This window comes from Channa argus, chromosome 14, assembly GCF_033026475.1.
Source record: "Channa argus isolate prfri chromosome 14, Channa argus male v1.0, whole genome shotgun sequence".
Taxonomy (NCBI): Eukaryota; Metazoa; Chordata; class Actinopteri; order Anabantiformes; family Channidae; genus Channa; species Channa argus.
Window position 1 is genome coordinate 18,386,317 of NC_090210.1, and position 25,447 is coordinate 18,411,763.

The following is a 25,447-nucleotide window of genomic DNA, read 5'->3' on the forward strand; positions in this document are numbered from 1 at the left end:
ATCTGGATTTTAAAAGTATTGTCCTCATATAGAATATAAACCTCTGCATCAATACCAATCAAATGACATTTTTTTTAAGTCAAACAGCATTTGCTATTTTTTTTTTTTTACAGTTTTAATATATATTTATATATGTACATATAAATTCAACTAACTAGGGTTCTCATAGAAAATGAGAAAAGCTGGACTTTATCACTCTCACACAACAAATGACTGGCAAGCATATTGACCCCGCTGCTTCCCCTCGTCCTTCTCTTTGAGCCAATGTTAGTACAGCACAAAAAGAAGCTTCCTTACAAGTATTGTGCTGGCAGCAAACACCTGACCTGGTTCAAATGCTTCTCTTTGAAAAATGTCACTCTGCAGCTAATTTGAGATGTTGAGCTTCACAGATGGACTTCCCAGTTCACATAAACAGGCAGTTACCTGTATTACTCAAATCTCAAAAAGCATTTGCGATTGATCCAGGTCGGTTCTGACTCTTACATTTTTACAATACCTCTAGAGAGTCCAAAATCAGTCCATTTTCTATGCCCATGGTGAACACCAATAACCTTTCCATCTTTATTGTTCACTGAGATTTCTTGTCAAAGATGGTTGTCGGGATAGAGAGTGAAGGGGGGGGAGAGAAGGAGGACGACAAGGAGGAGGAAAAGCTGGTGGAAGCAAAGATAACCCCCCATCCTCAGTCAAGAAAAGTGCAAAATATCCCCCCCCCACTCAAAAAGACAAACTGAACTTCACTGTGGATTTTCTAATGAGTAATACAAAAAAACAGCTCTTCCCAACCAAACAGGAAAGAAAACACACTCAGTGCACATTTTGTCTGTGTCCTAAAGTAAAGCATCCCTGATTTAAGGTGCACTCACTAGTGGGGCGTGGGGGCAGGGGTGGAGATACAGTTGCTTTTGTTGATATTTGTAACTTTGGTAAAGATCAGATCACATTTCATGACTAATTTATGAAGAAAACCAAGAAATTGCAAACTTTAAGAAAGTTTCAAAAAATTGCCATTACTACATCTTACGACTGTAGCTGAGGGCAGCATTTAGGGTGATGCAGCACGTAAAGATTAACTAGTCCTCTAGGAGCAAATGTGTGATAAATGCAACTAAGTTCCCAAGCTCAGGGCCAGAAGTTTGACATGTAAATTATAGGGAAATTGCAAGACTGTGGGGATCAGCTTTACTGTTTTGTCTAAGTACAGATGTAAACTGACTAACTTTTTCTTGTTTCTGTTGCGTGTGGAGTCGGTTTTACATTGGCAATGGACTGGGCCACTGTGTGGCTCAGGCTGGTGTATCTAAATGTGAACACCCCCCAAAAGAGAGGGAGGGTTGTCTGCTGGTGATGTATAGCTTTCTACAGGGTGCGCGGTACATTGATCTGTGGCCAGGCAGGACATTTAAATAACGTATAGGGGATGTAAGCACTCGCTAAACCTCTTCGTACGATTCTCAAAAATCTGGATTCTGGAAGTGTAGGTAGTCATCATTTGCCCACTCATTACAGCTTGGAAACCAGGCGATAAGCATCTCTGTCACTCTGCTTCAACAGCATGTAATTTAGTAAATATATGTATTTATCTTTGTGAAAATGTATGTGTAAAAAATAACACCCCCAAGTCTGCGGCTCATCAGTGTTTGAGTGTGCCAGTGTGTCAATAGTGCTTGCCTATGTGCATTGATTCAAGGGCAATAAAGTATGTATGTATGTATGTATACGTGTGGCTCAGGAGGACATGCACTGGACGTGGTCTGGGCCTCCTTCCTCTTCATCAGAAGAATCTGGAGAGCTCCAGGACTCATCTGTGTCTGGATCTGCACCCTCACGGCGGGCCTGGATTCAGACCAAGAGGAAGAGAATGCTGAAAAGCCCAACTGAGATCTCTTAAGCTCTAACAGAACGCATCAAATAATTTAATGAATCAATTATTGGGATAAAAACATTTTCTGCCTCCAGACTAACACAACTGCAGATTTTTCATCTACAGATCACATTTTTGACTAACAACACACTGAATACATAATGGTGTTTAAGTACAATTGATGAATGCAGTGATTCACATTCATCTGTGGGTATTTGTGGCAGTTCAGATTCAATGAGAAATGCCATCACGACAGTGCTACAAACACGGAAAAACCTTTTTATGAGGGTATATGCACGAAGCAGAGAGCTACATATCAGAAATTTGGAACCAACATCCCCTTAACTGCATTTAAACTCCATACCCACAATCATCACGTTTCCTAGGTTCGTTGTAAAGTTTGGTATCTCACCCTTGCAGGTCGTCTGTTCCTCATGTGCCTCATCAGAAACCACAGCAACTGGGTGTCATACTGGTCACCATGGCGAACAGTGTCTTCATCTCGCTCCCGCTTGTTTTTCTTCATCACCTGGGCAAACACAACACATCCCTTAATTAGAGTTGCAAAGGTGGGGAAGGGAACAAGAGTGGTGAACTTACTGCAGAGATGGGAATAACCTTGCACATAGCTTTATCAGAGCAGAGTGCAAAGCATCAAAACTTCACTTTGCTATGAATAACTTAATGTTGGTCATAAGCAAAAGATGTCAGAACACAAAGTGCATCGCTGCTTGCTGCATAAGGGGGGCTAAGCTGCAGACCGGTCAGAGTCTCCATATTGTAGATTTGTGCATGTATTTAATGAAAGTTAGCATGTGCTATGTGTAAGGGCCGATAGCGGGTTGGGTCAGGTGTGGTGTGGATTTGATTTTCCAGATAAGAGCAGTACAGGTAACAGTGGTTGGTGTCTAGTACCAAGCTTTGCGGCTGCAGGTTAGGTGTGCGATTGCAAAATTGGACCTTGGCAGAACTTTAATTGAAGTTGCTCCACAGCGATTTTAAATGTTTTATATGATATATAATTTAGGTGACAAGCCCTGATTTTAATGGTATTCGTTATGCAAATGTGTAAACCTGTATTTATTGCGGTCATAGTGAGTGGACTCTGTCCCAGGCTTTATAAAATTCTCTAAGAACTCTAATAGAGAGTTGACTTTTGTGTGTTCATGTGCTGTTGGCTTGACAGCTGCTCTTAGCAACAAGGGTCATAAAAGACACGCATTTTTCATGGGGAATGTGAGCTGACCCAGTAGCAGGGTTATTTGGGACAGGGGGCAATCGATTTTGCAACCTGAATTAGGTTATTTATTTGTGCTATAGAACTTTTGGTTGACCAAAAAACAATTTAAAATACATTAGCCTGACAAACCATTCCACTTGGTGACGTATTTGTTAATCAAAAATCATGTTAAAAATCTTTACAAAAGAAAGAAAAATAAATAAATAATGCCCTGAATTGCTATAATTTTCTACTGGACATTGCACACACTTACTTCAGATTACATAAAGTAATGGTGACATTTATTATTTTAATGAACAAATTGGTCATCCATTGTTGGTTTTAATGTCTGACATAAAAGGTGACTATTATTTGTATATTTGCAAATGTTTGTTTGCAATTAATTCAATTAAATCGATTTCTTTTCATGTACACACAACATATAGGTCATCCTGTCTGAATCACTAAATGATTGACAGCTCAGAGACAAACGCCTTTAATTTCATATTCAAATAACTGTTTTAGCTTTCTTCAATTTGAAACCATAGCTGTATGTTTTGATATCACGTGGACTCTGAAAACTATAAAAAAAAAAAAAAAAACCAAAATTACAAAATAAAATACAATACCTCTTTAAGACCTTTGAGTCCAGTGGGGCTTTCAGCTGTGGGGGCCCATAGTTTGATGTCGTGGTCTAGCCCACTGGTGGCCATCCCTGGCAGATGGGGGTGAGGCTCCAGACAGTTCACCTGTGATTGTTGAGAGCACAGATAAATGGGAAATTTACACAGAATACTCTTCGGGTGAACATCTCCAAACAACCTAACCTTTCAGTTTAATGTTGTAAAACTAGTACACAGACAAAATGCATTTTAATCACAATTTCAAAACAGGTTTGTAGCTGCAGCAGCAGAAAACAAAACTGTGCAACACAATTGAAACATGAAGACAACAGTTGAAAAATACTGTGTTTGTATAGCTCAACGCCAAACAACATAAGTCCAGCAAAAATATATTTTTCCTTGCTCCCCGACTCACCACTCCTCCTCTGTCACCCTCCATGAACTGAACAACACGAGCAGAATACTTGTCCCAAAGGTAGATGTGTCCACAGTCACTGCCACTGACCACAAACTCACTGCAAGGCCCATAGAAATTCACTCCTTTCACTGTGTGGACACGGAGATAGTGAAAGTAGAACATACAAGGGTAAGGGGTGATATCCAACTGACTGCAAGTGCTTGTCTGATTTTTATAACTGTGAGTACAAACTGTAAGAAATGAAGGGACTAGGGACTGAATTTAATACCTGTGGCATTGTTACGGTGTCCTTTGTATCTTCTCCGATAGTCAGCCCCATCACTGTGGTTGGAGTCAAACAGGTAGATGTCCTCGTCATTGTAACTGGCCAGGAGCTCTAGAAAAAAAAAAAGTCAGTTGCTTAATTTCTTTTAACACTGTTAATGCAGAAGATGATCTGACCTTACTGGTTTTATTTTAAGAGGAGAGCACAACAATGCTTTTTATTCACAGAGAGCAGACCGGATTCTGCCCTTGAAATTGCACTGCAATTGCATCAGGACTTAAGAAAGAAAGAAGTTTGGGCATCTTAAGACAATGACTCATGCGAGCGTAGGCCTCATTATTTTCAATAAATATTTCTAAAAGTGGTTCATAAGTGAATGAGAAATTACTTTTTTTTTTTAAATCTAACTGAATTTAAACATAAGTTTGGAACTTGATTATGAAGAATGCTAGGAAATGAAATCATGCAAAGGGATATCTCATTATTTCTGTCCACGCTGCTGCGTCACTTTTTGCTGGGCTTAGGACAGGGAATTGCAAAACACTGTTTAGAAGGACACATTTCACTGAAAATGTGTTTTACCTGTGCCATCATGACTGTACACGAGGCAGGTTATGTTGGTTTTGGACTCACTGGATACCAGATGTGAAGGACAAAACTTTTTCACTACACCATTGTTATCATTCTCATTAATCTTCCTCTGATCATAGATTCTGAAGAGAAGGTGCAGAAAACACAAACAGCACTAATTTAAAGCAGGCAATTGTCTAAAATACTATTATATTTCCATATCATTTCCATTGGCATTGTTAGTTCAGTAATCAGAATTAAAAACAAGCTGGTTCCTACCTGACATACTGATCTCTCCCACCCACAGCAAAGTCGTGCGTCTTTGCTGGATTGACGAAGATGGTGTACAGCCCAACTTTTTTATCACCCTCCTTCACGACCACCAGTTTACTGTCACAAAAATATAAGACAAAAAGGGAAAACAGGCTGTCTTCACTGCCAATAGAAACAACTCAAAAATCGTTGTGACACAAATAAGGCAGATACAGGAGAATTGGTAAAGAGGAACACGTGCAAAAGGATGTTTGCATCACTATAAACTATGTCTAAAAGCAGCCACAACTGAATGAATACGTCCATCGAAATTCTACATTAATTCTAGTTCGTGAGGTAATTAAATTTGAAGTTGGTAAACTCAAACAATGGCTTCACTCACTTGGCAGGCCGGTCTAGACGCAGGTCAATACCATACACCACAGCATCCTCTCCAGCAGAAAGAAAGAAGCAAGGAGAATCTGGCTGAAGGGCCAACTGACATAAAAAACGAAAAAAAACACACAGAGTGTACTTAATTCTTGCCATACTGCTTAATATATTGACCAGAGCTGTAGTTTGCGGCACAAACACTCACCTTGTGCGCTGCCCCTTTATGCTGGGCTACCCGCTTGGTATTCTTGCAGCACTGTGTGGCAGAGAGCTCGGCCACTCGGATCTGACCATCTCGAGCACACATGGCCAAGGTGGAATCCCCGCTATGAGGCAGGAACTTTGCCTGTGTGCATTGTGGGCAGAGGTTGGGAATAGGAGACGTATCCTGATTAGTTTAATCACCCAGTCACTGTGACCGTCTATTCTCTTCACATTCATTTAAACATTTTCCTTTGATGTGAATTTCTTTATAGCTCTAGTCAACTATTGCTTTCATGTATAGTCAAAGGAAATAAACCTAAATAAAAGGAATAAAGGGAATCAAATATAGATTTTATAAAACATGAGGTCATGGACATTTTTCACTTTCTTGGGGTTTAATTGAAAACAACTGAAAGGATAACATGTTGACATATTAACCATCAGTTTCAACCCACGGCTTTTTCTTACCTGAAACACGTTGCTCTTGTGGCCACTTTCAAACTCTAGCTCTGCACGGCGGACGGCCCAGTCCCAGATCACCACTCGCAGGTCATCGCTGCCCGATGCCAGGCGCGTGCCCGAGGGGTTGAAATGCAACGTGTTGACACAGCCTGTGTGCCTCTCCAGGCGACCCTGGAGCTCCAGCCTCTGCACGAGGCCTCTGGCTCCACACACGCGCCTCACAAACTGGTGAGAGTACCTGCCAATCTCCCTAGAGCGCAGTGAGGGTACTGCCTGCCACGTAGGGCCACGGAGGTCACGGAGTTCTGCCCCGAGCCACGCCTCCATAGCCTCATCATCATCTTCGCCATCATCATCTTTCTGTTCTTCTTCATCTTCATCATCTACATCATCCTCATCTGAGCTGGAGGACTGATTGGCGTCACCACCGGGTCTATTCCTCTTTCTAGCTGCCCTCTTCCCACCATCTTTATCCTTTACTCTCTCTTGTCTGCCACTCTCACTCTCTCTTTCGCCATCCTCAGTCAGGGAGTAGAGCCCGCTGCCGTCCATGCTGTCCGTGTCCTCTTCCTCCTCTCCCTCTACGTTTGCCCCTGTCTCTCCTTCCACATTTGGCATAAGCTTGTCTCCTGACGCCTCTCCTGTCTCAGTAGGAGTTACTGAAACAGGGAAAACCAGAGCCAAAGGGAAAAAGCTTAACACAACACCCTCGCTGGGACATTCAACAAAAGTTTGACAACTGCTGCATATCTTGCACTGTAAAGTGCATCATCGAGTCCTCTTAGGCTGCAAAATAATCCAATTATATTAACCCTCCAACAATGTCAATGTCAAATGCAGAATATTACAGAAGGTACATGAATGTAAAATTTGAAATTAAGCATAGAATGTTTCTATCAAACCAGGGGTGCATACATTCTTTCTGAGCTGTTAAAACTAAATCGATAGCTTTACCATCTCCAGGGGAAGACTCCGTTTGTCCTCCTTTGCTTTCAGAGGCATTTCCTTCCTCGTGTTGGTCTTCTGCGGATTCTTTTTCCTCAGAGCCACCTAGCAAAAACCAAAACATGCCGTGTGCTTAACTCTCGGTGTTACGGAGCATGATAACTCGTTTAACTACGGCCATTACCATTAGTATAAATAGCCTTTTACCGTTAAGGACAGTGGCTTTGCCATCAGCCTCGGCCATGCGTCTGTTGTCCTGCGTCGACCCGAGGGAGAGCCTGAGTGTCACACACAAATACAGAAATCGCTTATTAGCCAAGTTGGTAAGTGCTTCATTTAAGAACAATGCACTTGTATGAATAAGTAAGTCGACATCATTGCTTGCAATCGCTTGACTGTTGTCAACTACCGAGGCCGCACCACTATGACACAGTTAGCTCAGCAGCTTGCAAACTAACAGACAAAACTAATTTGACTGCCCCCTCATCCTCCCCCTCCCCATCTGCATGTAACGACATAAACAAACTAACTCGCCTGAAGACTAGCTAGCTCAAGGCCCGATTAATACCCTATTGTGCTTCAACGGTAGTTTATTAATGCAGTGTATTTATCAAAACGAGTGCTCGACTACATGACAACAGTTCAAAGGTGGGCTAACATGCACGAGGCCAACCCCAAATCGTAATAAAAGAAAAAAAAAATACTGCTCAACAGCTTGTTGTCAGACAGCGAGAACCCAGCTAGCACTTCCATTATCGTTAACGTTAGTGGCTAACGAGCATAGCTAGCGTTACCTCTACTCGAAGGCCGGACGAGGCGTACTACTTAGTTTAGTCCTAATCTTTACTGCAGATTTATTTTCTCCACTTAGCTGCTCCACAAATGAGCTAAGTGCCTCGACAAGGAGTTCTCTGGCTGAAAACACACGGCATTAGGAATGCGTGCATAAAGCTTTTGATAAAGAACAGACTATACTAAACGCAAGCTGCATTCACGCAACGTTAACTGCTCTGTTTATGTTTTGACGGTTCAGCTTTTTTTTTTTTTTTTTTTTTTGTGGCTCCATTTCCGGTGTCGTGCTCGCTTCTTTTTATTTTCCCGGAAGTTTACAGAGAACAGTCAAAAACGATGCCATGCATCCACAGTGCCAGTGAGGAATAATACTACTAATAATTATAGTATGAGCCAACTAGGGTTTCCTCTGTTTTGTTTATGTTGTGTATTGTAAGGTTAGTTAGCTTGAGAAGCTTATGTATAGAGTACTGACGACGTCATCAATGACATCACATATCTGCCTTTGAAGTTTGCCTCTTATATTGTACTTTTAAATTCGCCTTTTAACGGTGACTAGTCGTACAAACTATTTGTAGAGACGATCTTACTCTTATCTGATGGTCCAACAATGATCCACTCCAGAGATTGTATGATGAACACTGAACATTTATTGAATTTCACGTTTCTCAACTTAGCCAATAACAGACTAATTCTAAAATACACGTTTACGAATAGTAATTTTACAAACACGTTCACGAATCAATTCCATCAAACAAGTTTCTCAAAGTGGTTCCTAAATCCACAGAACACTGTAAGAAGCTGTGTGCCAACACAGCTACTCACTGTACCTTTCCCTTCCACCTTGTTGCGGTCCACACTATCTTGTAGTCAGTTTCTTTGCTCCAGTTACTGTTACCTTTACTCCACGTCTGTTCCTTTCAATAGCTGAGCTGAACTGCCTCTCTGTGACAAACCATTGTTATGCATTGTTTCCTTGACAATTGGTTAAACAAACTTAATATTCGCCTTTGTAGTTTATCTTTTAACGCCTAATGATGTAATTAATCTATACTTCTTAATCCAATTAACTTTACAATACACAACATAAACAAAAACAGAGGAGACCCTGGTTGGCTCATACGTACCCGGGCCGTAATTGTGCTCCAATATTAGAAACATTAACAAACTTAATATTGTAAACAATTACTAAATGACATATCCACAAAAAACACAAAAACAAATCATGCGATTACTTCAAACCCTCATGACTAATCTTCATTGTTGTTCTCTCTTCTTTCATCGGGTGTCAGAGGTTTACCAGCTCTTAACTCCTTAGGAGATCAGTCTTTACCACTGTCTCATTCTGATTCTTGGAGAAGACAAATCTTGGTTATGGGTCTATCAAACTCGCTGGTCCTCGTCTTGATATGCACCTGACGGACTAGACCTCATTCGTCCTTTATTGTGTGGATGATTTTGCCAATCACCCATGAGTTTTGGGATGCTGACTCATCAACAATCAACACAATGTCTCCAGGAACAAAATTGCGGTTTGCATGTGATCATATTTGCCACCTTTAGAGCTCAGGCAGAATTTCCTTAGCCCAACGTTTCCAAAAGAAATCTGCTATATACTGCACTTGTCTCCATCTACGGCGGGCGTATAGATCATCTTTCGGGAAATTTCCAAGGTATCGATCTGTTAGGTTTTTAAGAGAAGAAGGTGATTTGGTGTCATTGTCTCCAAGTCATTTGGATAATTGGAAGGTGTAGTGATTGGCCAACTGTTTATGATGATCAACACCTATTTTAGTAAATGCTGGTTCATCAGGTAAGACTCTATTAAATGGGAGGTCTGCCAGTTGTTGCCACCCAGTTGCTCCATGTAATCTTCAACAGATTCTACACTTGGATAAAATCTTTCTAATGGCTGAGATTGCATTTGGTATCCAGTATCCTTGACATAAACTTGAATTGATCTGACTGAATGCACCACTGCACGCCCAATACCATTTCCATTGGAAGTTAATTTTGATCCAGATCTAAGTCCTTTATTTCTATCGCGTCCTCCTCTGCCTTTTTAACATTCACATAAAAGTTTTGTAGCACCATATGTATTGTGCAAGCATCAAACAGATGTGTGTTGTCCTCTGCACATCGCCTGAGAGCATAGCTGGCATAACTTGGCAATGAAGTGGCTCCAAACAGATACACCTCCATCCTGTATTCTGCCATCAGCTGACTAGTGTCTCCATCTGGCCACTACAAGAATCTGAGTAGCTCAGGTCACCTGGTGGAACATAGCTTCCACATCCACCACTATTGCCACAGGCTCCTTGAAGAAGCCTAGTCAGAACACCAATTATTATTGTAGAGGTTCCCTGAAGCACAGTATATTCTTTTTAGGATGATACACTCCATGATGAGGAATGTACCAAACTTTTCCATTGCTGCCGCCAAGGTCCTTATCTAGAACCTTCACTGCATATTCATTGGTGATCGGATCATCCATGAAGGCAATATAATCAATACTAAATGAGGGATTCCTGAGAAACGTCCTCTTCTAAGTTGGAGCACACTGTGCTGCTATAGCACAATTGTTTGTCCATTTACCAATCAAGCAGATTGTTACACTATCTATGAACAGACAATCTGCCTTAGACATCTCCTGCTCCTCCTCTTGACTACCCTCAGGAAAGTCATACTTAAACTGCTGACTCCACAGGTCTTCCAGCTTGGCAACAGATATACAATTTGACACAACTTGCATTACTTCATCTTTGGTTCTTTTGCAATCACCTTCTTTCAGTGGCCCATTGACCGTCCATCCCAGCATAGTTTTTACTGCATAAGGCCCATTATTGACACTAGGAATGTCTTCCTCTGGTGCAATTGCCTTGGTGACATTAGTTTCAATTAACAATCCTGTTTCTGGCCCAGTGAGAGGTATTTGCATCCCTTTAAGATGTGGCCACTTATTTGCATCTTCTTGTTGTAGGATGTTGTCTTTTCTCACTGGAATATCCTTTTGTGAAAAAAACAAATTTAGCTCTACGAAGTGACTGATTCCAGGTGGCTTACCAACAACTCTGTTGCCATGTTGCTAGTCATGACTTTGTTTTCCCCCATAGTTGTAAGGAGGAGGTTAACCTTTTTATCATGTAACTTGAGCACATCGAGATGTTTATCCATGCAAAACATAGCTGTGCTGCTAGGATCCAAAAATGCATACGAAGTAATTACTTTATTGCCATTTTTTTTGCTTTCACTCAGATAAGAACTATGGCAAGAATGCTTGCGTATAGGTTTCCTCTGATGACTCCAGTTTCCCCTATACCACTAAAAAAAAAAAAAAAAATAGCTGCTTATCAGATATGACCAGGAGACTCAGTTTTTGACTTTTATGGTAGTTATCCTCAATTTATTATAATAGAATTTACTGGGAGGGTGGACAACATAAGAGGTGAATTATTAGGTTTTTTCCTATGTAAATGCAAAAGATAAGTTGAGCAAGTTTTACAGCTTAACGTACTTAATCTTCATTAAGCTGATCACTGTCCAAGGAAACATCTGGCTCTCTCGCTCATGGTCAAACGAGACATTGGATCCCTCAGCCTCCTTCCTGTGTTTAGATCGTGGGCTCAGTCATGGTGAACTACCGTAAGTCCTGTAACGGGACCATGTCCTTCTCTCTGTCTCTGTTAGATGATTTGAATCCTTTCTATCTGGTTGAACTTCTCTACATAAACCCAACAAAGGGATCAGATTACAGTCACCTGTCAAAGATATAATCCACATGGATTTTGGGTTGTGGGTAAAAATTGCTAAATAATTTTAAGAGATCATGGGCTCTGGAAAAGCTGATTTTAACATTTTTATTTTATTTACTATTTTCTGATTTTAATAGACTAAATAATCGATCAACATTAATGGAAATAACGGTCTACAAATTATTCATAGTGTAAATAATTATGAGGCTGTTGTAAGCAAATGTAAACTAATATTCATAATATTTCAATATGACATGAGGGTACCTATTAAAGCTGTGTTTCATTCGTTTCTGCAGGTGTATAACCTGGCATCTTTTTTCAGAAGGAAAGGGATAAACGGTGGCAATGAAAGCGCAACGCACTGCAACTTTATAAAACATATGGAAGTAGACAAAACAAAGTGAGTCAAGAAAACGTCTTCAGCAATGTGACAACACAGGCGCAGCTTTGACAACAACTGCACGAAGGACAGGAGAACGCGCAGTCTAAAAGCCAGTTGGTGTGTCATTATTAGTGATTTGTTTAATAGTGTACGAGATTTACCACCACCTTTTTAGGCCATATTACAGAAGAAGGAAGGGGAAGTTCACAAAGACCGAGGGGGGTTTGAAGGCAGCCAGTCCCAGCTGCGCAGCGCTTATAAGCTGCAGCTCGTCGTTGTGTCCTCCAGAGGCGAAGCTGGAGTTTGGAGAGACGAGCGGACGGCGCCGAGCGCAGCTTCTATCATGCACTGCACGCGTTTAAAACTGGGACAAAGTTTCTACATTCGGAGTTAAGCAGCTGTTGTTTGTTTTGTTTGTTTGTTCTGTTTAAATCAAGCTCGCACACTATGGAGTATTGGAGGCAATGCACTAAGTGGCTGATCAGCTGCAACGTGCTGCCAGCGAACCACCGTGTGACTGCGGACAAGGCGCAGGTGTTCGACTTAGCGCAGACCCTGCGGGACGGGGTGCTGCTGTGTCAGCTGCTGAACAACCTTAGACCTCAGACCATCAACCTGAAGGAGATCAATCTCAGGCCGCAGATGTCACAGGTACACACCGCCGTGTTATGCGCTCATGCCAGTCCTACACTGACTTCTGTAGAGTAATTCTAACGAGGAACCCAAGAGACCAAAGGGCGACCTACAGTAGCCCAAATTGGCTTATAAACAGACACTTTAATACCAAACCCGTAGGGCCAGACGCCAACAGTAGGCACTCTAATAAGAAACTAGTATGTCTCCGTTACTCACTCATTTGAAAACTAACTTCAAAATGTGTTGTTGCAAACATGAAGTGACTGCTTTTCAAAAAGGAACTGTGGACGAGGTGAACAAGCCGGTCTTTAAACAGCACGCCACAGAAAACCAAATAATTAGATTAAAACACCTGCAAGCACAGATAGAACTGAGTTAGTGCTAGACATGTGTCTCACTTCTTTGTTGGGGACCCCTTTATTTCTTTGGCACTGTTTCAAACTGATAAATGTCTCAGTAAATATGAAGGCCGCAGAGCGACCTCTGACAGGCTCAACTGATGCGGACACATTCTCACAAATCTGTGCAGTCAAAAATGTATTAATTAATGTCGATTTAGTGCTAAGCATCCCTCATGATGTGAAATCCAAAGGAATAGTCCAACACTTGACCTCTGTACCATTCATTCCTGGTAATTAACTGCTCTTCCTGTTATAATTCTGCCTTTAATCCACCCATTGTGTTTGTTTGCAACTGAGTTTGAATCCTTACAATGTGTAGTTAGCCATTAGGAGACAAAAATAAGAGAAGAAAAAACTCTTGTATCCTTTTTGAAGAAGATTAAACGAAGCTTGCGCAAAACACAACAAAACAAAAAAAAAATCACAATAATGTCAGATATATATAATATATATATATATATTATATATTTTTTGTTCCATGCCACACAGATGTTTCTAGCAGTGTATCTCTCTATGTGCCAACAAACTCAGCTAAAATCTGTTGTTTATCAAAACACTAGCTATTAATTCTTAGGCCTTTGTAATATGTCACGATAAATACAACACTTCCTGTGCACAAATTGACGCATATCAGTCAGGCGACATTGCAGGTTTTTAGATCTTTATCATCTAGGAAGAATATAATCTAGTCAGCCCTAGAAGACAGTCGAGATAAGCAGACCTAGAAGACACAATCATTTTGGCAAAGGGTTAATTAAAAAAAATCATGAAGCATGTGGGGTGGCTGTAGCTCACTTGGTAAGGCAGTCGTCCACGGACCACAGGGTCAGTGGTTTGATCCCCGGTCCCGGCTATATGTCAAAGTGTCTCTGGGCAGGACACTGAACCCCTAACAGCCCATTCCCCTTATTGGGGGAAGGTTGCAATTGGGGAGGGTTGCGTCAGGAAGGGCCCTGAACTCACAGGATAAACCGAAAGGACAAAAAAATAAAAAATAAATAAACTAAAAAAAAAAAATGACATGAAACTACCTGGGGTTCAGTGTCTTGCCCAAGGACACCTTAACATGTAGCTGGGAGCGGGGAGACCCTGTGGTCCATGGTCAACTGCCTTACCAACTGAGCTACGGCCGCCCTGTAATACCTTTAATACAAAATAATTAATGAATGCATCAATAAACACTAATTTTGCGTTCCAAAATTTTTCCCTTAAATAAAAGCCTGTGCTCTAGTTGGGCATTCGGTTGTGCTGGTCTACTCAGTATGTCCTCTTTCAGTGCACGTCCACTTATCTTTTAGTGCCTTGACACACATTGAAAGCAAACACATACAATGGATAGTCATAGCCTGCAGCTGTAGGTCATCTCACTGTGAACACTTGACTTTGGTCAAGAAAAGCATGTGTGTCAGTGGGCTGCAGATTTTAAATGGTCTCCTTATTGTGCTCTGCTGACCTACCGTCCTGGAAGTAACGAAATGAAGTTCGAGAGTGATGAAAATGTGCGACCTGGCTGCATATATAAAGTTCTTATTCTCATGAACAAAACAGGCAGGGAAAACAGTATGTTCTCTGCTTTTCTGCTATTTTTTGAAGGAGAACACAACTGAACACAATTGAAGAGAACGTTCGCCATATGCGCTAAATGTTGCTAAATAAAGAGGCTAACCGTCCGGAGAGGCACATCAAGCAACACATCAACTTTTGGACCCCCCAAAAATTTGCAAAAAAGGGACCCTGTTGGCTTATTATTTTGGCTCCCTTAAACCTCTAATGAAGACATGCAGAACACCACACTGCCCTAAAATCCCCTTAAGCCCTCCATGCGCTTCTTTGCCTGTGGCCCCTTGAGAGTCCAGGACTACCACTTGCTAATTATCTGTTTACATGTGCACACATAATGAAATAATGAATTTAGCAGGAAAAGCATACCATGTAAACAAATGATAAACGTTCGAACAGTCATTTCCAAATTATCAAGAAACCTCTGCACTTCAAGTGAACAGCATAAAGCCTCAAACTGGAATTTCTTAGAATCATCCAAACTTTAAAAATTAATTTTATAATACTTGCCAATTAAGTCATGGTTGTTTCTTTTTATAACAGGAAAAGTACAGCTTATTTGATGGATGTGGGTATTGAACTCAATCCTTTGTTTCACACAGCTATAGTTTGAAAATGTTACTGGGAGAGGCCTTCCGTGTTGCGTCTTTGTGTAAGCTCTATTACCAACTCTTTCCACCGATGTCTGTAACAATGACCAGTTAGGACAACTTAAAACATATCTTAAGTTAATTGAACTGACTTAGTTTTACATTTTCAAAAATCAAAATGACATTGAAAATTTGTATCTTCATTCCTAAATTCAATATGAGATCAGGTAACTCCCAATTTAACTACATAAGGGGAGCATAGGTTTATGATGCTTTACAAACAAGCTGAGCAAGAGACAATGCACCAGAGCTGGGACTATTTTCAGGGGTATGCGCTTGATGTTGGTGCAAAAGCTAAATGTTCATGCACTTCCTCTGCAGACAAATGAGGCCCCAGGGGGTGGTGGAGTGATTACAGGCCCCTCCTTGATGAGCTGATAAAAAGGAGATTTTGTGTTCTCAAGAATCTTGTTACTGTTTCTTATTTACTGCAAATCATCACATTTGCAGTAAATAATGTTTTAGTCATCACCTAATAATGTACTCGGAAGAGTAAAAGTATTCCTGGATCATTTTACATAAGTGGATATTTAAGTGTTTGCTCAGGCTTGAGCCAGAGCCCAACCCATAGTCACACTGTCTGGATGAACATTTCTTCCCACTGAGATGCAAGTCCTCATGGGAAGTGACACCCAAAGTGCACATGGTTAGTGGTTACATTTTGCCTTGTGAAACTTTTCACTTTCAGTCTGCGGAGTGTGTGACTCACCTTCACTTTTGTGAAGGCAGGATGAAATTCCCTGAGTTCCGGTTATGTGTGACTTTCATTTACATTTAAACAGAATTAAATGGTTTGGCCTCTAAATACAATGCACAAATAAGTTATTTGTCAAATGGAGTCAGGTGATATAAAATTGATTATGTAAATATTTTTTTCAGTTCCTGTGCTTGAAGAACATCCGGACATTCCTGACATCTTGCTGTGAGGTGTTTGGGATGAAGAAAAGTGACTTATTTGAATCCTTTGATTTGTTTGATGTTCGAGACTTTGGAAAGGTAACACCCTCATCAGCCCTTTTTTTTCTTTCTTTCTTTCTTTCTCCTTCTTTTTCTGCTTAATTCGCAGTAATTTAAAAAAATAAAATTTCCCACTACTTTGTTTTTTAATTGTAAAGATTTGTGAAAGCTGAATAATTTTACGAGCTGTTTTTACGAGATGAGTGATGAGCGAGCACATTGTTAAATTACCGTGACATGTAAGGTCATAGTAAGGTCATAGATTGTAAGGATTCAATCAATAATTCAAATTCAGTTTCATTAAAGTCAAAGTTAATATTAACAGTGTTTATATACTTCTTAGCAAATGCAGGAAAAACGCTTTTTCAAAAAAGGGAATCCGATGTTTTGTTCGCAGCTGCAGTTATTATATTGGTATTATTACTATATATTGTTACAGCGTAGAGACATAGAAGTTATTATATAAAAATATAAGTCACTGAAGAAACCTTTTCTTGTTTCACTAATAAGCAAGGACCTTCACATATCCACTCACACATTCAGATTTTATTAAAAACCATGTGATATGCAGCCAGTTGGCTGGAGTGTGTCTTTGTATGCGCGTGTGTGAGTTTAAAGCATTGCCCAATCATTGCCTGGTCTTGCATTTTCCCTGTGCACTTCAGAGCGTGTTGGTGGACTTCTTTTTATTGCTGTGCTATTATGGGAGCTGGTTTCAGTGTTTGCACAGTGTTACCAGGTCAGTGGGTTTGTAGTTCGCTCCTCTGAGCTGCACGGCGGACTGATTTAACTTAAGAAAGCAAACGCTCCGAGCAGACTTCATTCCCACACTTCTTTACTTCAGTGCATTTGATGTATACTGTAACTTGCCTCAAAGGCTTAAGAGTTGATTGAGATTTATGGAGTATCCAAATAACAAGAAATTAGTTATTTAAATTAAGTTATTTATCTCAAACTATTGAAGTATTCCCTTTGTATTAAGATGTATTGTGGAGCACATTTTTACAGTTAGGCAGCAAACCGAGAAAGGCATATTAAAAGTGTTTTACTGAGGGATATTATACACAGTTCCAATGTTTAACTCACTTGCCTGAAGCGAGGTTGTACATATTGAATTTAGCGTGCAGTTTCCCTACACTGACTCTTTTCCTTCAGTTCACTGTGTTCAAAAGAAGCTTCCAGTTAATCTGGCTGGTGATAATCCCACAGGGGAGGTGCTGCCTACAAATATGTACAGTACATCCAAGTCTGGCTGCATAATCTCAGTCATGTTCAAGAGTTGTCCATCAAACAAACAAGCTTGTGAAAGGCCCAGATTGCACCGTATCATTGCATTAGTTAAAAATATGAGGGTAGGATTGGATGGACTCCAAGAAGGCTTGTACAGCAGAAGAAGAAATGCTCAATCTCTTCCTTATTTTCCAGAAAGCATCCATATGAGAACATCTCAAATCTCAGCCAGTCTAATCCACTTGAACTGACTTGCGTCAACTTGGCCCATAGACTGAGCATTAGTCCACTGAATGTCTAATGAGAGCTCTCTAACCTACATTCCCCTAAAGAGTTTGGACAGGCTTCACTCCAGGCCTGCACTCTGAATGCATGCAGTAGTCTGGAGGCCAGAGCGATAAAGGGAGGAAGCAAAAAAAATGCGTTTCATCTATTCCATTTTGCTTCAAAGGCAAAATGAAAATATTCTAAATTCAAATAAACAGACAAGGGTTCCTTAAAAAGAGTGTAAGGGGCACTGAAAAGAGGTCCCAAATGCAGACACGGACAAGCAGTCTGACAGGTGTAATGAAATGTAAAGAGACAATGTGCAGGTGGCTGAGGACATGTGGAAGTTGGAGAATGGCAGGTAGCAGAGGTAGAAAATGCTGAAATAAGTTTGAGTGAAGGTTGCAGACTTTCACCTCGGTATCACCAGCCTAAGGCTAATGTGTGTTTCTATAATGCACATCGGCGTGGGTGAGAAATAAGAGTGCGCTCGGACACGTGCTGTGAAAAGGAGCTCTGCTGTGTCTGTCTGCCTGTATTTGTCTAACTCAAGTCAGTCTACACACACACACACACACACACACACACACACACACACACACACACACTCAGATTAAGAATCTGCTGCATCATATTTACAGTAACCAGGTTTCTCAAGTTCATGTAAACTTATTCCCAGATTACCCATCTTCCAAACTATTAAATTTGCTAGTGCACACTTATGCAGCTAAACCCATACAGGCAAACATGTTTTCCATCATCATCATTTAATGCATTCTTAACCAAACATGCTGTGTTTGTCCCATTATTTCCTACATTTTCCCCACTGATTTTGTTTTGGTAGAAGATCCTACTTCCCATTTTAGGATTTATAGCCAGATCATTGTCAGAGGTATTGTGGACAGTGTGCTTAGGAGTCCTAAAATAGGTTTGAGAGAATTCTGGGCTGGAACTTGCTGTTTGGCGTTAACGTTTTAAATAGCATAATGGCTGTGTAGCAGCATTTCATCCATGACACTGTGTCACATGTTTTCTTCTTTTTGTTGTCTTTGTTTCATTGTGCCTTGGGGTTTTAAGATGCAGTATTTAGGCCTCACTAACCACTACTTTGTGGGTTTGCTTCTTACTCACGTTTCAAACAGTGTCAGGCCAGTCAGATGTGACAACAACTTGTTTTTAGGATAATCATTGTATTGTATGTATTTTTTATTTTTATTTTCTCCAAACAAAAGCAATTAAAATATTTTCTGGAATCTGCTTTAAGAGTAGAGTTTCTAGTTATGAAACAAAGGTCCCCAGCTAATGGTACCCAATATTAATCATGTACATAGTGCATAAAGATGTAAAGCTACATAAAGCATCTTACTAGGAAGTTTCTGTCTGTGTTTTAAAAATAGAATTTTGTCTGCCTTCAGTATCTTTTTTAGGTGCAGAGAACATTTGCCATTTTAAAACTGGTCTTTCACACTAAAAGGACTCTTTCAAGTCTCAAGCACACCTGTGTTTAGCCAAAGCCACAGCACTCATCACACAGGAAGAGGAGATAAACGGTAGATACTGACATACTGCTATATCTAACCTCATCAACTATGTTTATAAACCATGCATGCAAATCCTAAGGCTGAGAACAGAGTACTTTGCATTGCTGTTACTAGAAACCTTAATAAATTGACAGAGGTAACTGGCGGATAAATGAACATCCTCTGCTAATCTGGACAATATTTGGACATTGCGGCATGTAAATATTACACATGTGGGTTCACATTACACCATATTATGTTACATGGTTTTTAATAGGGCGGGCAAAACATTATAACCACTTCTCCACATCTCACTCACTATAACTGCACTAATCAGCACATACTAGAATAATCAACTTTCTGATAGTTTTAAATTATAAACTGAGAAATTCTAACTTTTTAAAAGTAGAATACATGGCAGACCTGCTGTTCTGCAGTATAGGCAAAGCCAGTGAGTTTGATCCACCTCACACAGGACATTGCCTCTGGCAACACAGCTATACTTCTGCTGGGATGTCATCACACGCAGCATTAAGGGAATCAAGCAATGCCACTTGGTGTGATGTTCTATGACCATATCCATTTCCATCTTTGCAGAAAATAATCTCCCAGTGGGATTCAAGAATGGAGAGTATGGTGGTAGGAACTCTCTATAACCATTGTCTGATGACAGAGCAGCGAAAACTGACATTGTCCTTAAATTACATAGTTCGCCAAGAAGATGGTGACCAGGGAAGTTTGCAGATGTTGGTTGAGGTTTGGCCTAATTATATGAGTATGTATATGTGCACCATTTCCTGAAATTGTGCCACACAGAAGTGACATAACCATCAGTCTGGCTTTGCATATTCACAGTAGATTTGGCGCTGTAACCTTGTCCAAAATCTCAAAGTTGTATTTTTTTATTTTTAGATTTAAAAAAATATATACATGACAGTAAAATGAAGAATGTAAAAGGTGTGGATACTTTCTGAAGCAATCTGAAGTTTTTTAGCCATCTGCTAAAATGCTAAAATGTGTTAAACATTACTTTTTGGGGGGGCTGTGACTCAATTGGCCGACTACAGGGAAAACCATTATTTTTATAGCTGAATGTGTCTGCTGTTGTATAAGCTGCAGCACTGGTCTGCTCATCAAATATCTTACACCTTCCTCTTATCTCACCCTCTTACACCTCTATAACAACTTGAACTCTCACACATAGTCTGATGCAAAGGTGTAAAAATTTGAGGAGCCATGTTTCCTGCAGCCCCGTCTCTTCTTTCTCTCTACTCTTAATCGGTTTTTTTGTTACTTTAATTGCATAATTTATATATTTTATAATTATGTTATTTACTCATAGGCACAATTACATAACCTCCAGTAACTTGAACAGTTAAAAGTGATGTTTGGCAAGAGGTAAAAAGATCAAAAGCTGTCCTGTCTTTGCGAAGGATTTTGCACTGCTGATTTTTACTGGGCTTAATCTGTTTCAACCTTTTTCGGTGTATACTGTACGTACAAATGTACCTTTTGGTCTGAAAGTGAGTTGAATTGGTTTTGGTGTTTTGTTAAAGAATCTGTGCTGCCACTTTGCCGTTTATGCCATTGGATGTTAGCAACAGTAGAGCAATGACTGAAATTGAGAGAGCTGATGGACCACCTCAGTCACATTTTGCTCTTCATGGTCTGTATATTGCAAGTCTTTTAAAAAATAAGTTTTGATCTCAATAACATTCTCTAGCCCCCCCAAAAAACCTTATTAATCTAACCAACAAAGCTACATGTGTGCCTCAATTTAGCATCTGTTGACACTTTGCAAGTTAGATGTCTTGTAAATAAACGCAAAGATGATAGTGTCCTACTTATTACTATTTCAAAGTTCAGACTCTACAAATGGACCTGACGTGCATCGACACTCAGGATGACTGTCAGGCTGGATCTGTTGTAAGGCTTCCCCTCTTCAGCTTTTGGCCTTGATTATAATTTACTGGACAGATACACTGATTCTGCTGACTTTCCGTGTTTTTATTTTCCTATACGTGTTCCTAGAAGTTCCAGTGGTCCATAATGATTCAGTGAGTAAACATATCTTTAGCTCTCTCCTGATCTTTTTTTTTGTGCTTTCGGCTTATCCCGTGAGATCAGGGTCGCCACAGTGGCTCCTTGCCGCATGTTGATTTGGCACACTTTCTACACCGGATGCCCTCCCTGATGCAACATTCCCCAATATCTACTGGGCTTGGACTGGCTTTTGGGGGTTCGGTGTCTTGCCCAGAGACACTTCGAAATATAGCCGGGGCTGGGGATCAAACCACTGACCTTGTGCTCTGTGGAAGACTGCCTTACCGACTGAGCTAGAGCCTAGCTCTTTTCTGATGTACATCAATAAAATAGAACTTTATGGTTAGAATTTAGAAAAAAAACTTAATATGCACAACCCTCCAAACTAGCCACAATATGCCTCCTCCCAACCAAAGTGCATTTTTTATTAGATAGGTCAATGATTTCTGTGTCCTCCTCCTTTCCTCTTCTTTGGGAAGAATGCACACTCTCTGTCTGCTGTATTTCCTTTGCCATACTTTTTAACCTGTTCTTTAGTTTTTCTCTCATTTTTCATTTCACCTTTGTTTCAACAGGTCATGGACACTTTATCCAAGCTGTCTTACACAACCATTGCACAGCAAGGAGGATTCAAGTAAGTCTCTAATGTAGATGTTAAAAACAAGCGGACTTGGAATCACTAGACATTTAACCACCAGTCATTGAAGGCATTCTTCTTTTGTGTCTTCACTACCACCTCCTCCCTTTAGCAGTATTTTAGCTACATCTAACTCACCATTTTCCAATTTCATTACCAGAATTTAGACAGTTCTTTTTTCTAAACACAGATTTCACTTTTTTAAAAATTTCGAGTACAAATATAAAATAGGACCTGAGAACTATATAGACACCATAGTTTTATGGTACATAATGTTTAAATGACAAATAAACAATAAAACATTTAAAAAACACAATAGGAGTACACAGAGAAAGTTTTGTGTATGTATGTGTATATATGTGTGTGTGTGTGTGTATGTATGTATGTATGTATGTATGTGTATATATATATATATATATATATATATATATATATATATATATATATATATATATATATATATATATATATATATATATATATATATATATATATATATGTGTGTGTGTGTATATATATGTATATGTGTGTATATATATATATATATATATATATATATATATATATATATATATATATATATATATATATATGTGTGTGTATATATATGTATATGTGTGTGTATATATGTATATGTGTGTGTATATATGTATATATATGTGTGTGTGTGTGTATGTATATATGTATATATATATAATGTATGTGTGTGTATATATGTGTGTGTGTATATATATATATATATATATATATATATATATATATATATATATATATATATATATATATATATATATATATATATATATATATATATATATATAATTTTTTTTTTTTTTAATGTGCAGGTTTACTGAAGAAAATAATAGGGAAGTTGCATCTCTATCACAGTAAAATTGTTTGTATGGTGCCAGTTGCTACATTCACTTTAGTTGGCACCTGTGTTGTTTTCCGACGTACAAAGCCATATTTGCCAAGTTGTTGTAAATATTGGAATACATTTAAATGCATTAAACTTTACTTTTCTATCCTAAATCACCCATAAGTATTTTCACATTGATTTGATATGAATCTCTGAACCTCATTCTGCTTTCCTGTCATTTCCAGGCCATTTCCAACCGAGGAGAGCCTAAAAGACGAAGACATTTACAATAATCTGGAAGACTTGATTGAGTATGTATGAATCTCTGAGGTTCCATTACTGGTGTTGATAGATCTTGGTTATTTTGGTCAGTAACAGAAGCAGCTCTGCTTGTCATCCATACTCTCCAGGGGTCTGGACACCCACATGTTTTGGTAAAAGGCTTGATTCTGTTTCTCTGTTACTGTCAGAGGAAGCGAATGAGTAATTTAGTGTGTTTTTGCTGAGTGCTTGCAAAACACCCACATCAGGGTTCTGAATGGGAGCTGTTGACAGTGTGACTGACAGATGAAAAACAAATAAGGATAATAAAAAAAAAAATAAAATAATTAACTATGAAATATTCGTATGAATATCAGCCTTGTGTTCGTTGACTTGTGGCTTGTCGCTGAATGCCATTCTGTAATAATGACAGGCTAAGTCTTGATTTTCATTTCATATTGCATTACTCTATTTTTACAGAGGATATAAAAGTGTTTGATAACACAGGTGATTAACTATATCCTTTATACATTCCTCCTGCTGAATGCTGCTGCTGATTCATTTACTGTAGCTGTGTGAAGCAGCCCAAGTGCTATTATCATTTATATTATCCACAAATCGTTGCCCGCCTGATGCACGAAGTAATTTGTGATGCACAATCGGCACCTTTTTGAGGAATTGTGTGTGTGTGTGAACCACTGTGTGTTTGTGTGTGTGTGTCTGATAGTGAGAATGTCCTAGAGGATGAGGACGACTTGTATGCAGCAGTCTATGGGCTGGAAGAAGACTATGCAGGTGGAGAGATCTATGAAGACCTCATGAGGACTGAGCAACCTCCTGCATTGGTAGCGTAATGAGTCAGACACACAAACACACACACACACACACACACAATGTTGTGCAGTAACACTGAAAGTGAATGCCTTCAAATGCCATGTTCAATACTTGTATTCTTCTCCCTAACTATTTAGTTTTCTTTGTACTTGATTTGTACGCGGCTTTGGATTCAAGGATAATGGACAAAAACAAATAACGTTGGACTACATTTCACAACATCCTAATTACAGAAACCTCACACTTTACTCTACCACCTGTTACATTTACATTTACAGTGCTCTTCGCAAATTTCAGGATATCTTGGTGAAACTTAATAAAATGAACAAAACCACCATGAAAAAAATACTCCATTACAGTTAAAAGCCATGCATTTAAAAATTAACCCAAACAAATGATCATTCATGATGCAAAAACATGTAAGAATGTTAACGTTGTAATTGGCAAAAATACTGTTAGATATTTAATTCATAAAACACGATCACACATTTTAGGATCTCATCATAATAAGGATGAGCTGAGAGTACACCCTAGACACCCAATTTTATAATTTGCATTCATACTCGTACCCAGGGCCAGTTTAGATTCACCCGATTGCGGGAAGAAACTGGAGTAACTGGAGGAAACCAATGCAGGGAAAAGTAGAACATGCAAACTCCACACAACAAATCCACAGCTTATGGGCAGGTTCACATCCAAGACCTTCTGGTTATTTGGTTTAGCATGTAGAATTTAGGGTGAACACTAAACAGTTACTCAACCAGAGCACTGCTTTGCCTTCTGGTTCTATAAAACTAACATGAAGTATTTTTAAACAAAATGGTAGACGCTATGCATGCTGGAGGGAAATTTGTGTTCAGAATAGTGTTGCTCATACTTCCTGGACCTGCAGGGGCTAAACTCAGCTATGATCTCAGTGTGTGTTGACCGTCCACCTATTCATCAGCCTCCTGCTGCACTGTAGGAGGAAGTCTTCACATAAAACCTAAAGCCTGTAAATATTTTGTTTAAAAAAAAAGAAAAGAGAAAAGGACATGATGTGAGTATAAACATCTTATTTCTGTGTTTCATAGTACATATTTTGAACACAGCTTCTTGGCTGTATCCAAACATGTGACAGGAATATAAACGTGCAACAGTTTCTAACAGTGAGTGTCTTTCTAGAAGCAAGTGGAAAAAGATGTCCGAAGCTGCTGCCTCACAGAGATCAAACAGACTGAAGAGAAGTATACAGAGACCCTGGAGTCCATCGAGAAGGTGCTGAGTATCCACACATCACATCACATACTGTACTGTCACCTCCCAAGTTATGGAATTTTTTGCTGTCAAATTCATCTATGTTTATTTGACCTAACCAGTAAATTCTTTTAGTAATCGGGCAAACATGAGAGATCTCTTGATTCTTCTACTCGTGCAAACCATTTTAACACAAGTTCTTACATTTTGTT

The 25,447-nt window shown here is 39.5% G+C and overlaps 2 protein-coding genes across 5 annotated transcripts in view; one reads left to right on the forward strand and one right to left on the reverse strand.

The window, feature by feature from the left end:
* Window positions 1–96: 96 nt before the first annotated feature.
* Window positions 97–8,260, reverse strand: dcaf8 (DDB1 and CUL4 associated factor 8). Its single transcript, XM_067475494.1, has 13 exons — window positions 8,013–8,260; window positions 7,426–7,496; window positions 7,228–7,323; window positions 6,280–6,932; window positions 5,813–5,953; window positions 5,618–5,712; window positions 5,242–5,352; window positions 4,975–5,105; window positions 4,396–4,503; window positions 4,125–4,255; window positions 3,716–3,835; window positions 2,280–2,396; window positions 97–1,839 (listed from the first exon to the last, which is right to left on the reverse strand). The coding sequence occupies exons 2-13, from the start codon at window positions 7,460–7,462 to the stop codon at window positions 1,732–1,734; spliced, it is 1,848 nt and encodes a 615-aa protein (XP_067331595.1). The 5' UTR covers window positions 7,463–7,496; window positions 8,013–8,260; the 3' UTR covers window positions 97–1,731.
* Window positions 8,261–12,204: 3,944 nt separating this feature from the next.
* Window positions 12,205–25,447, forward strand: part of LOC137098600 (guanine nucleotide exchange factor VAV3-like) — a 47,981-nt gene continuing 34,738 nt past the window's right edge. Inside the window, exons 1-6 of one of the 4 annotated variants that reach the window (XM_067475009.1) lie at window positions 12,205–12,795; window positions 16,271–16,387; window positions 21,984–22,042; window positions 23,150–23,215; window positions 23,893–24,010; window positions 25,164–25,256. In XM_067475009.1, the coding sequence (XP_067331110.1) occupies window positions 12,592–12,795; window positions 16,271–16,387; window positions 21,984–22,042; window positions 23,150–23,215; window positions 23,893–24,010; window positions 25,164–25,256 (657 nt within the window). In that variant the 5' untranslated portion in view covers window positions 12,205–12,591. The remainder of the gene's footprint in view (window positions 12,796–16,270; window positions 16,388–21,983; window positions 22,043–23,149; window positions 23,216–23,892; window positions 24,011–25,163; window positions 25,257–25,447) is intronic. The other 3 variants (XM_067475008.1, XM_067475006.1, XM_067475007.1) reach the window with 3 other exon arrangements.

Coding starts and splice junctions, on each gene's coding strand:
- dcaf8 (XM_067475494.1), bottom strand. CDS start 7,462: ATGGCCGAGGCTGATGGCAAAGCCACTGTCCTTAACG. Junction 5,954..6,279: donor ACAAGAGCAACGTGTTTCAG/GTAAGAAAAAGC, acceptor CAATGCACACAG/GCAAAGTTCCTGCCTCATAG. Junction 4,256..4,395: donor ACACCGTAACAATGCCACAG/GTATTAAATTCA, acceptor GTGTCCACACAG/TGAAAGGAGTGAATTTCTAT.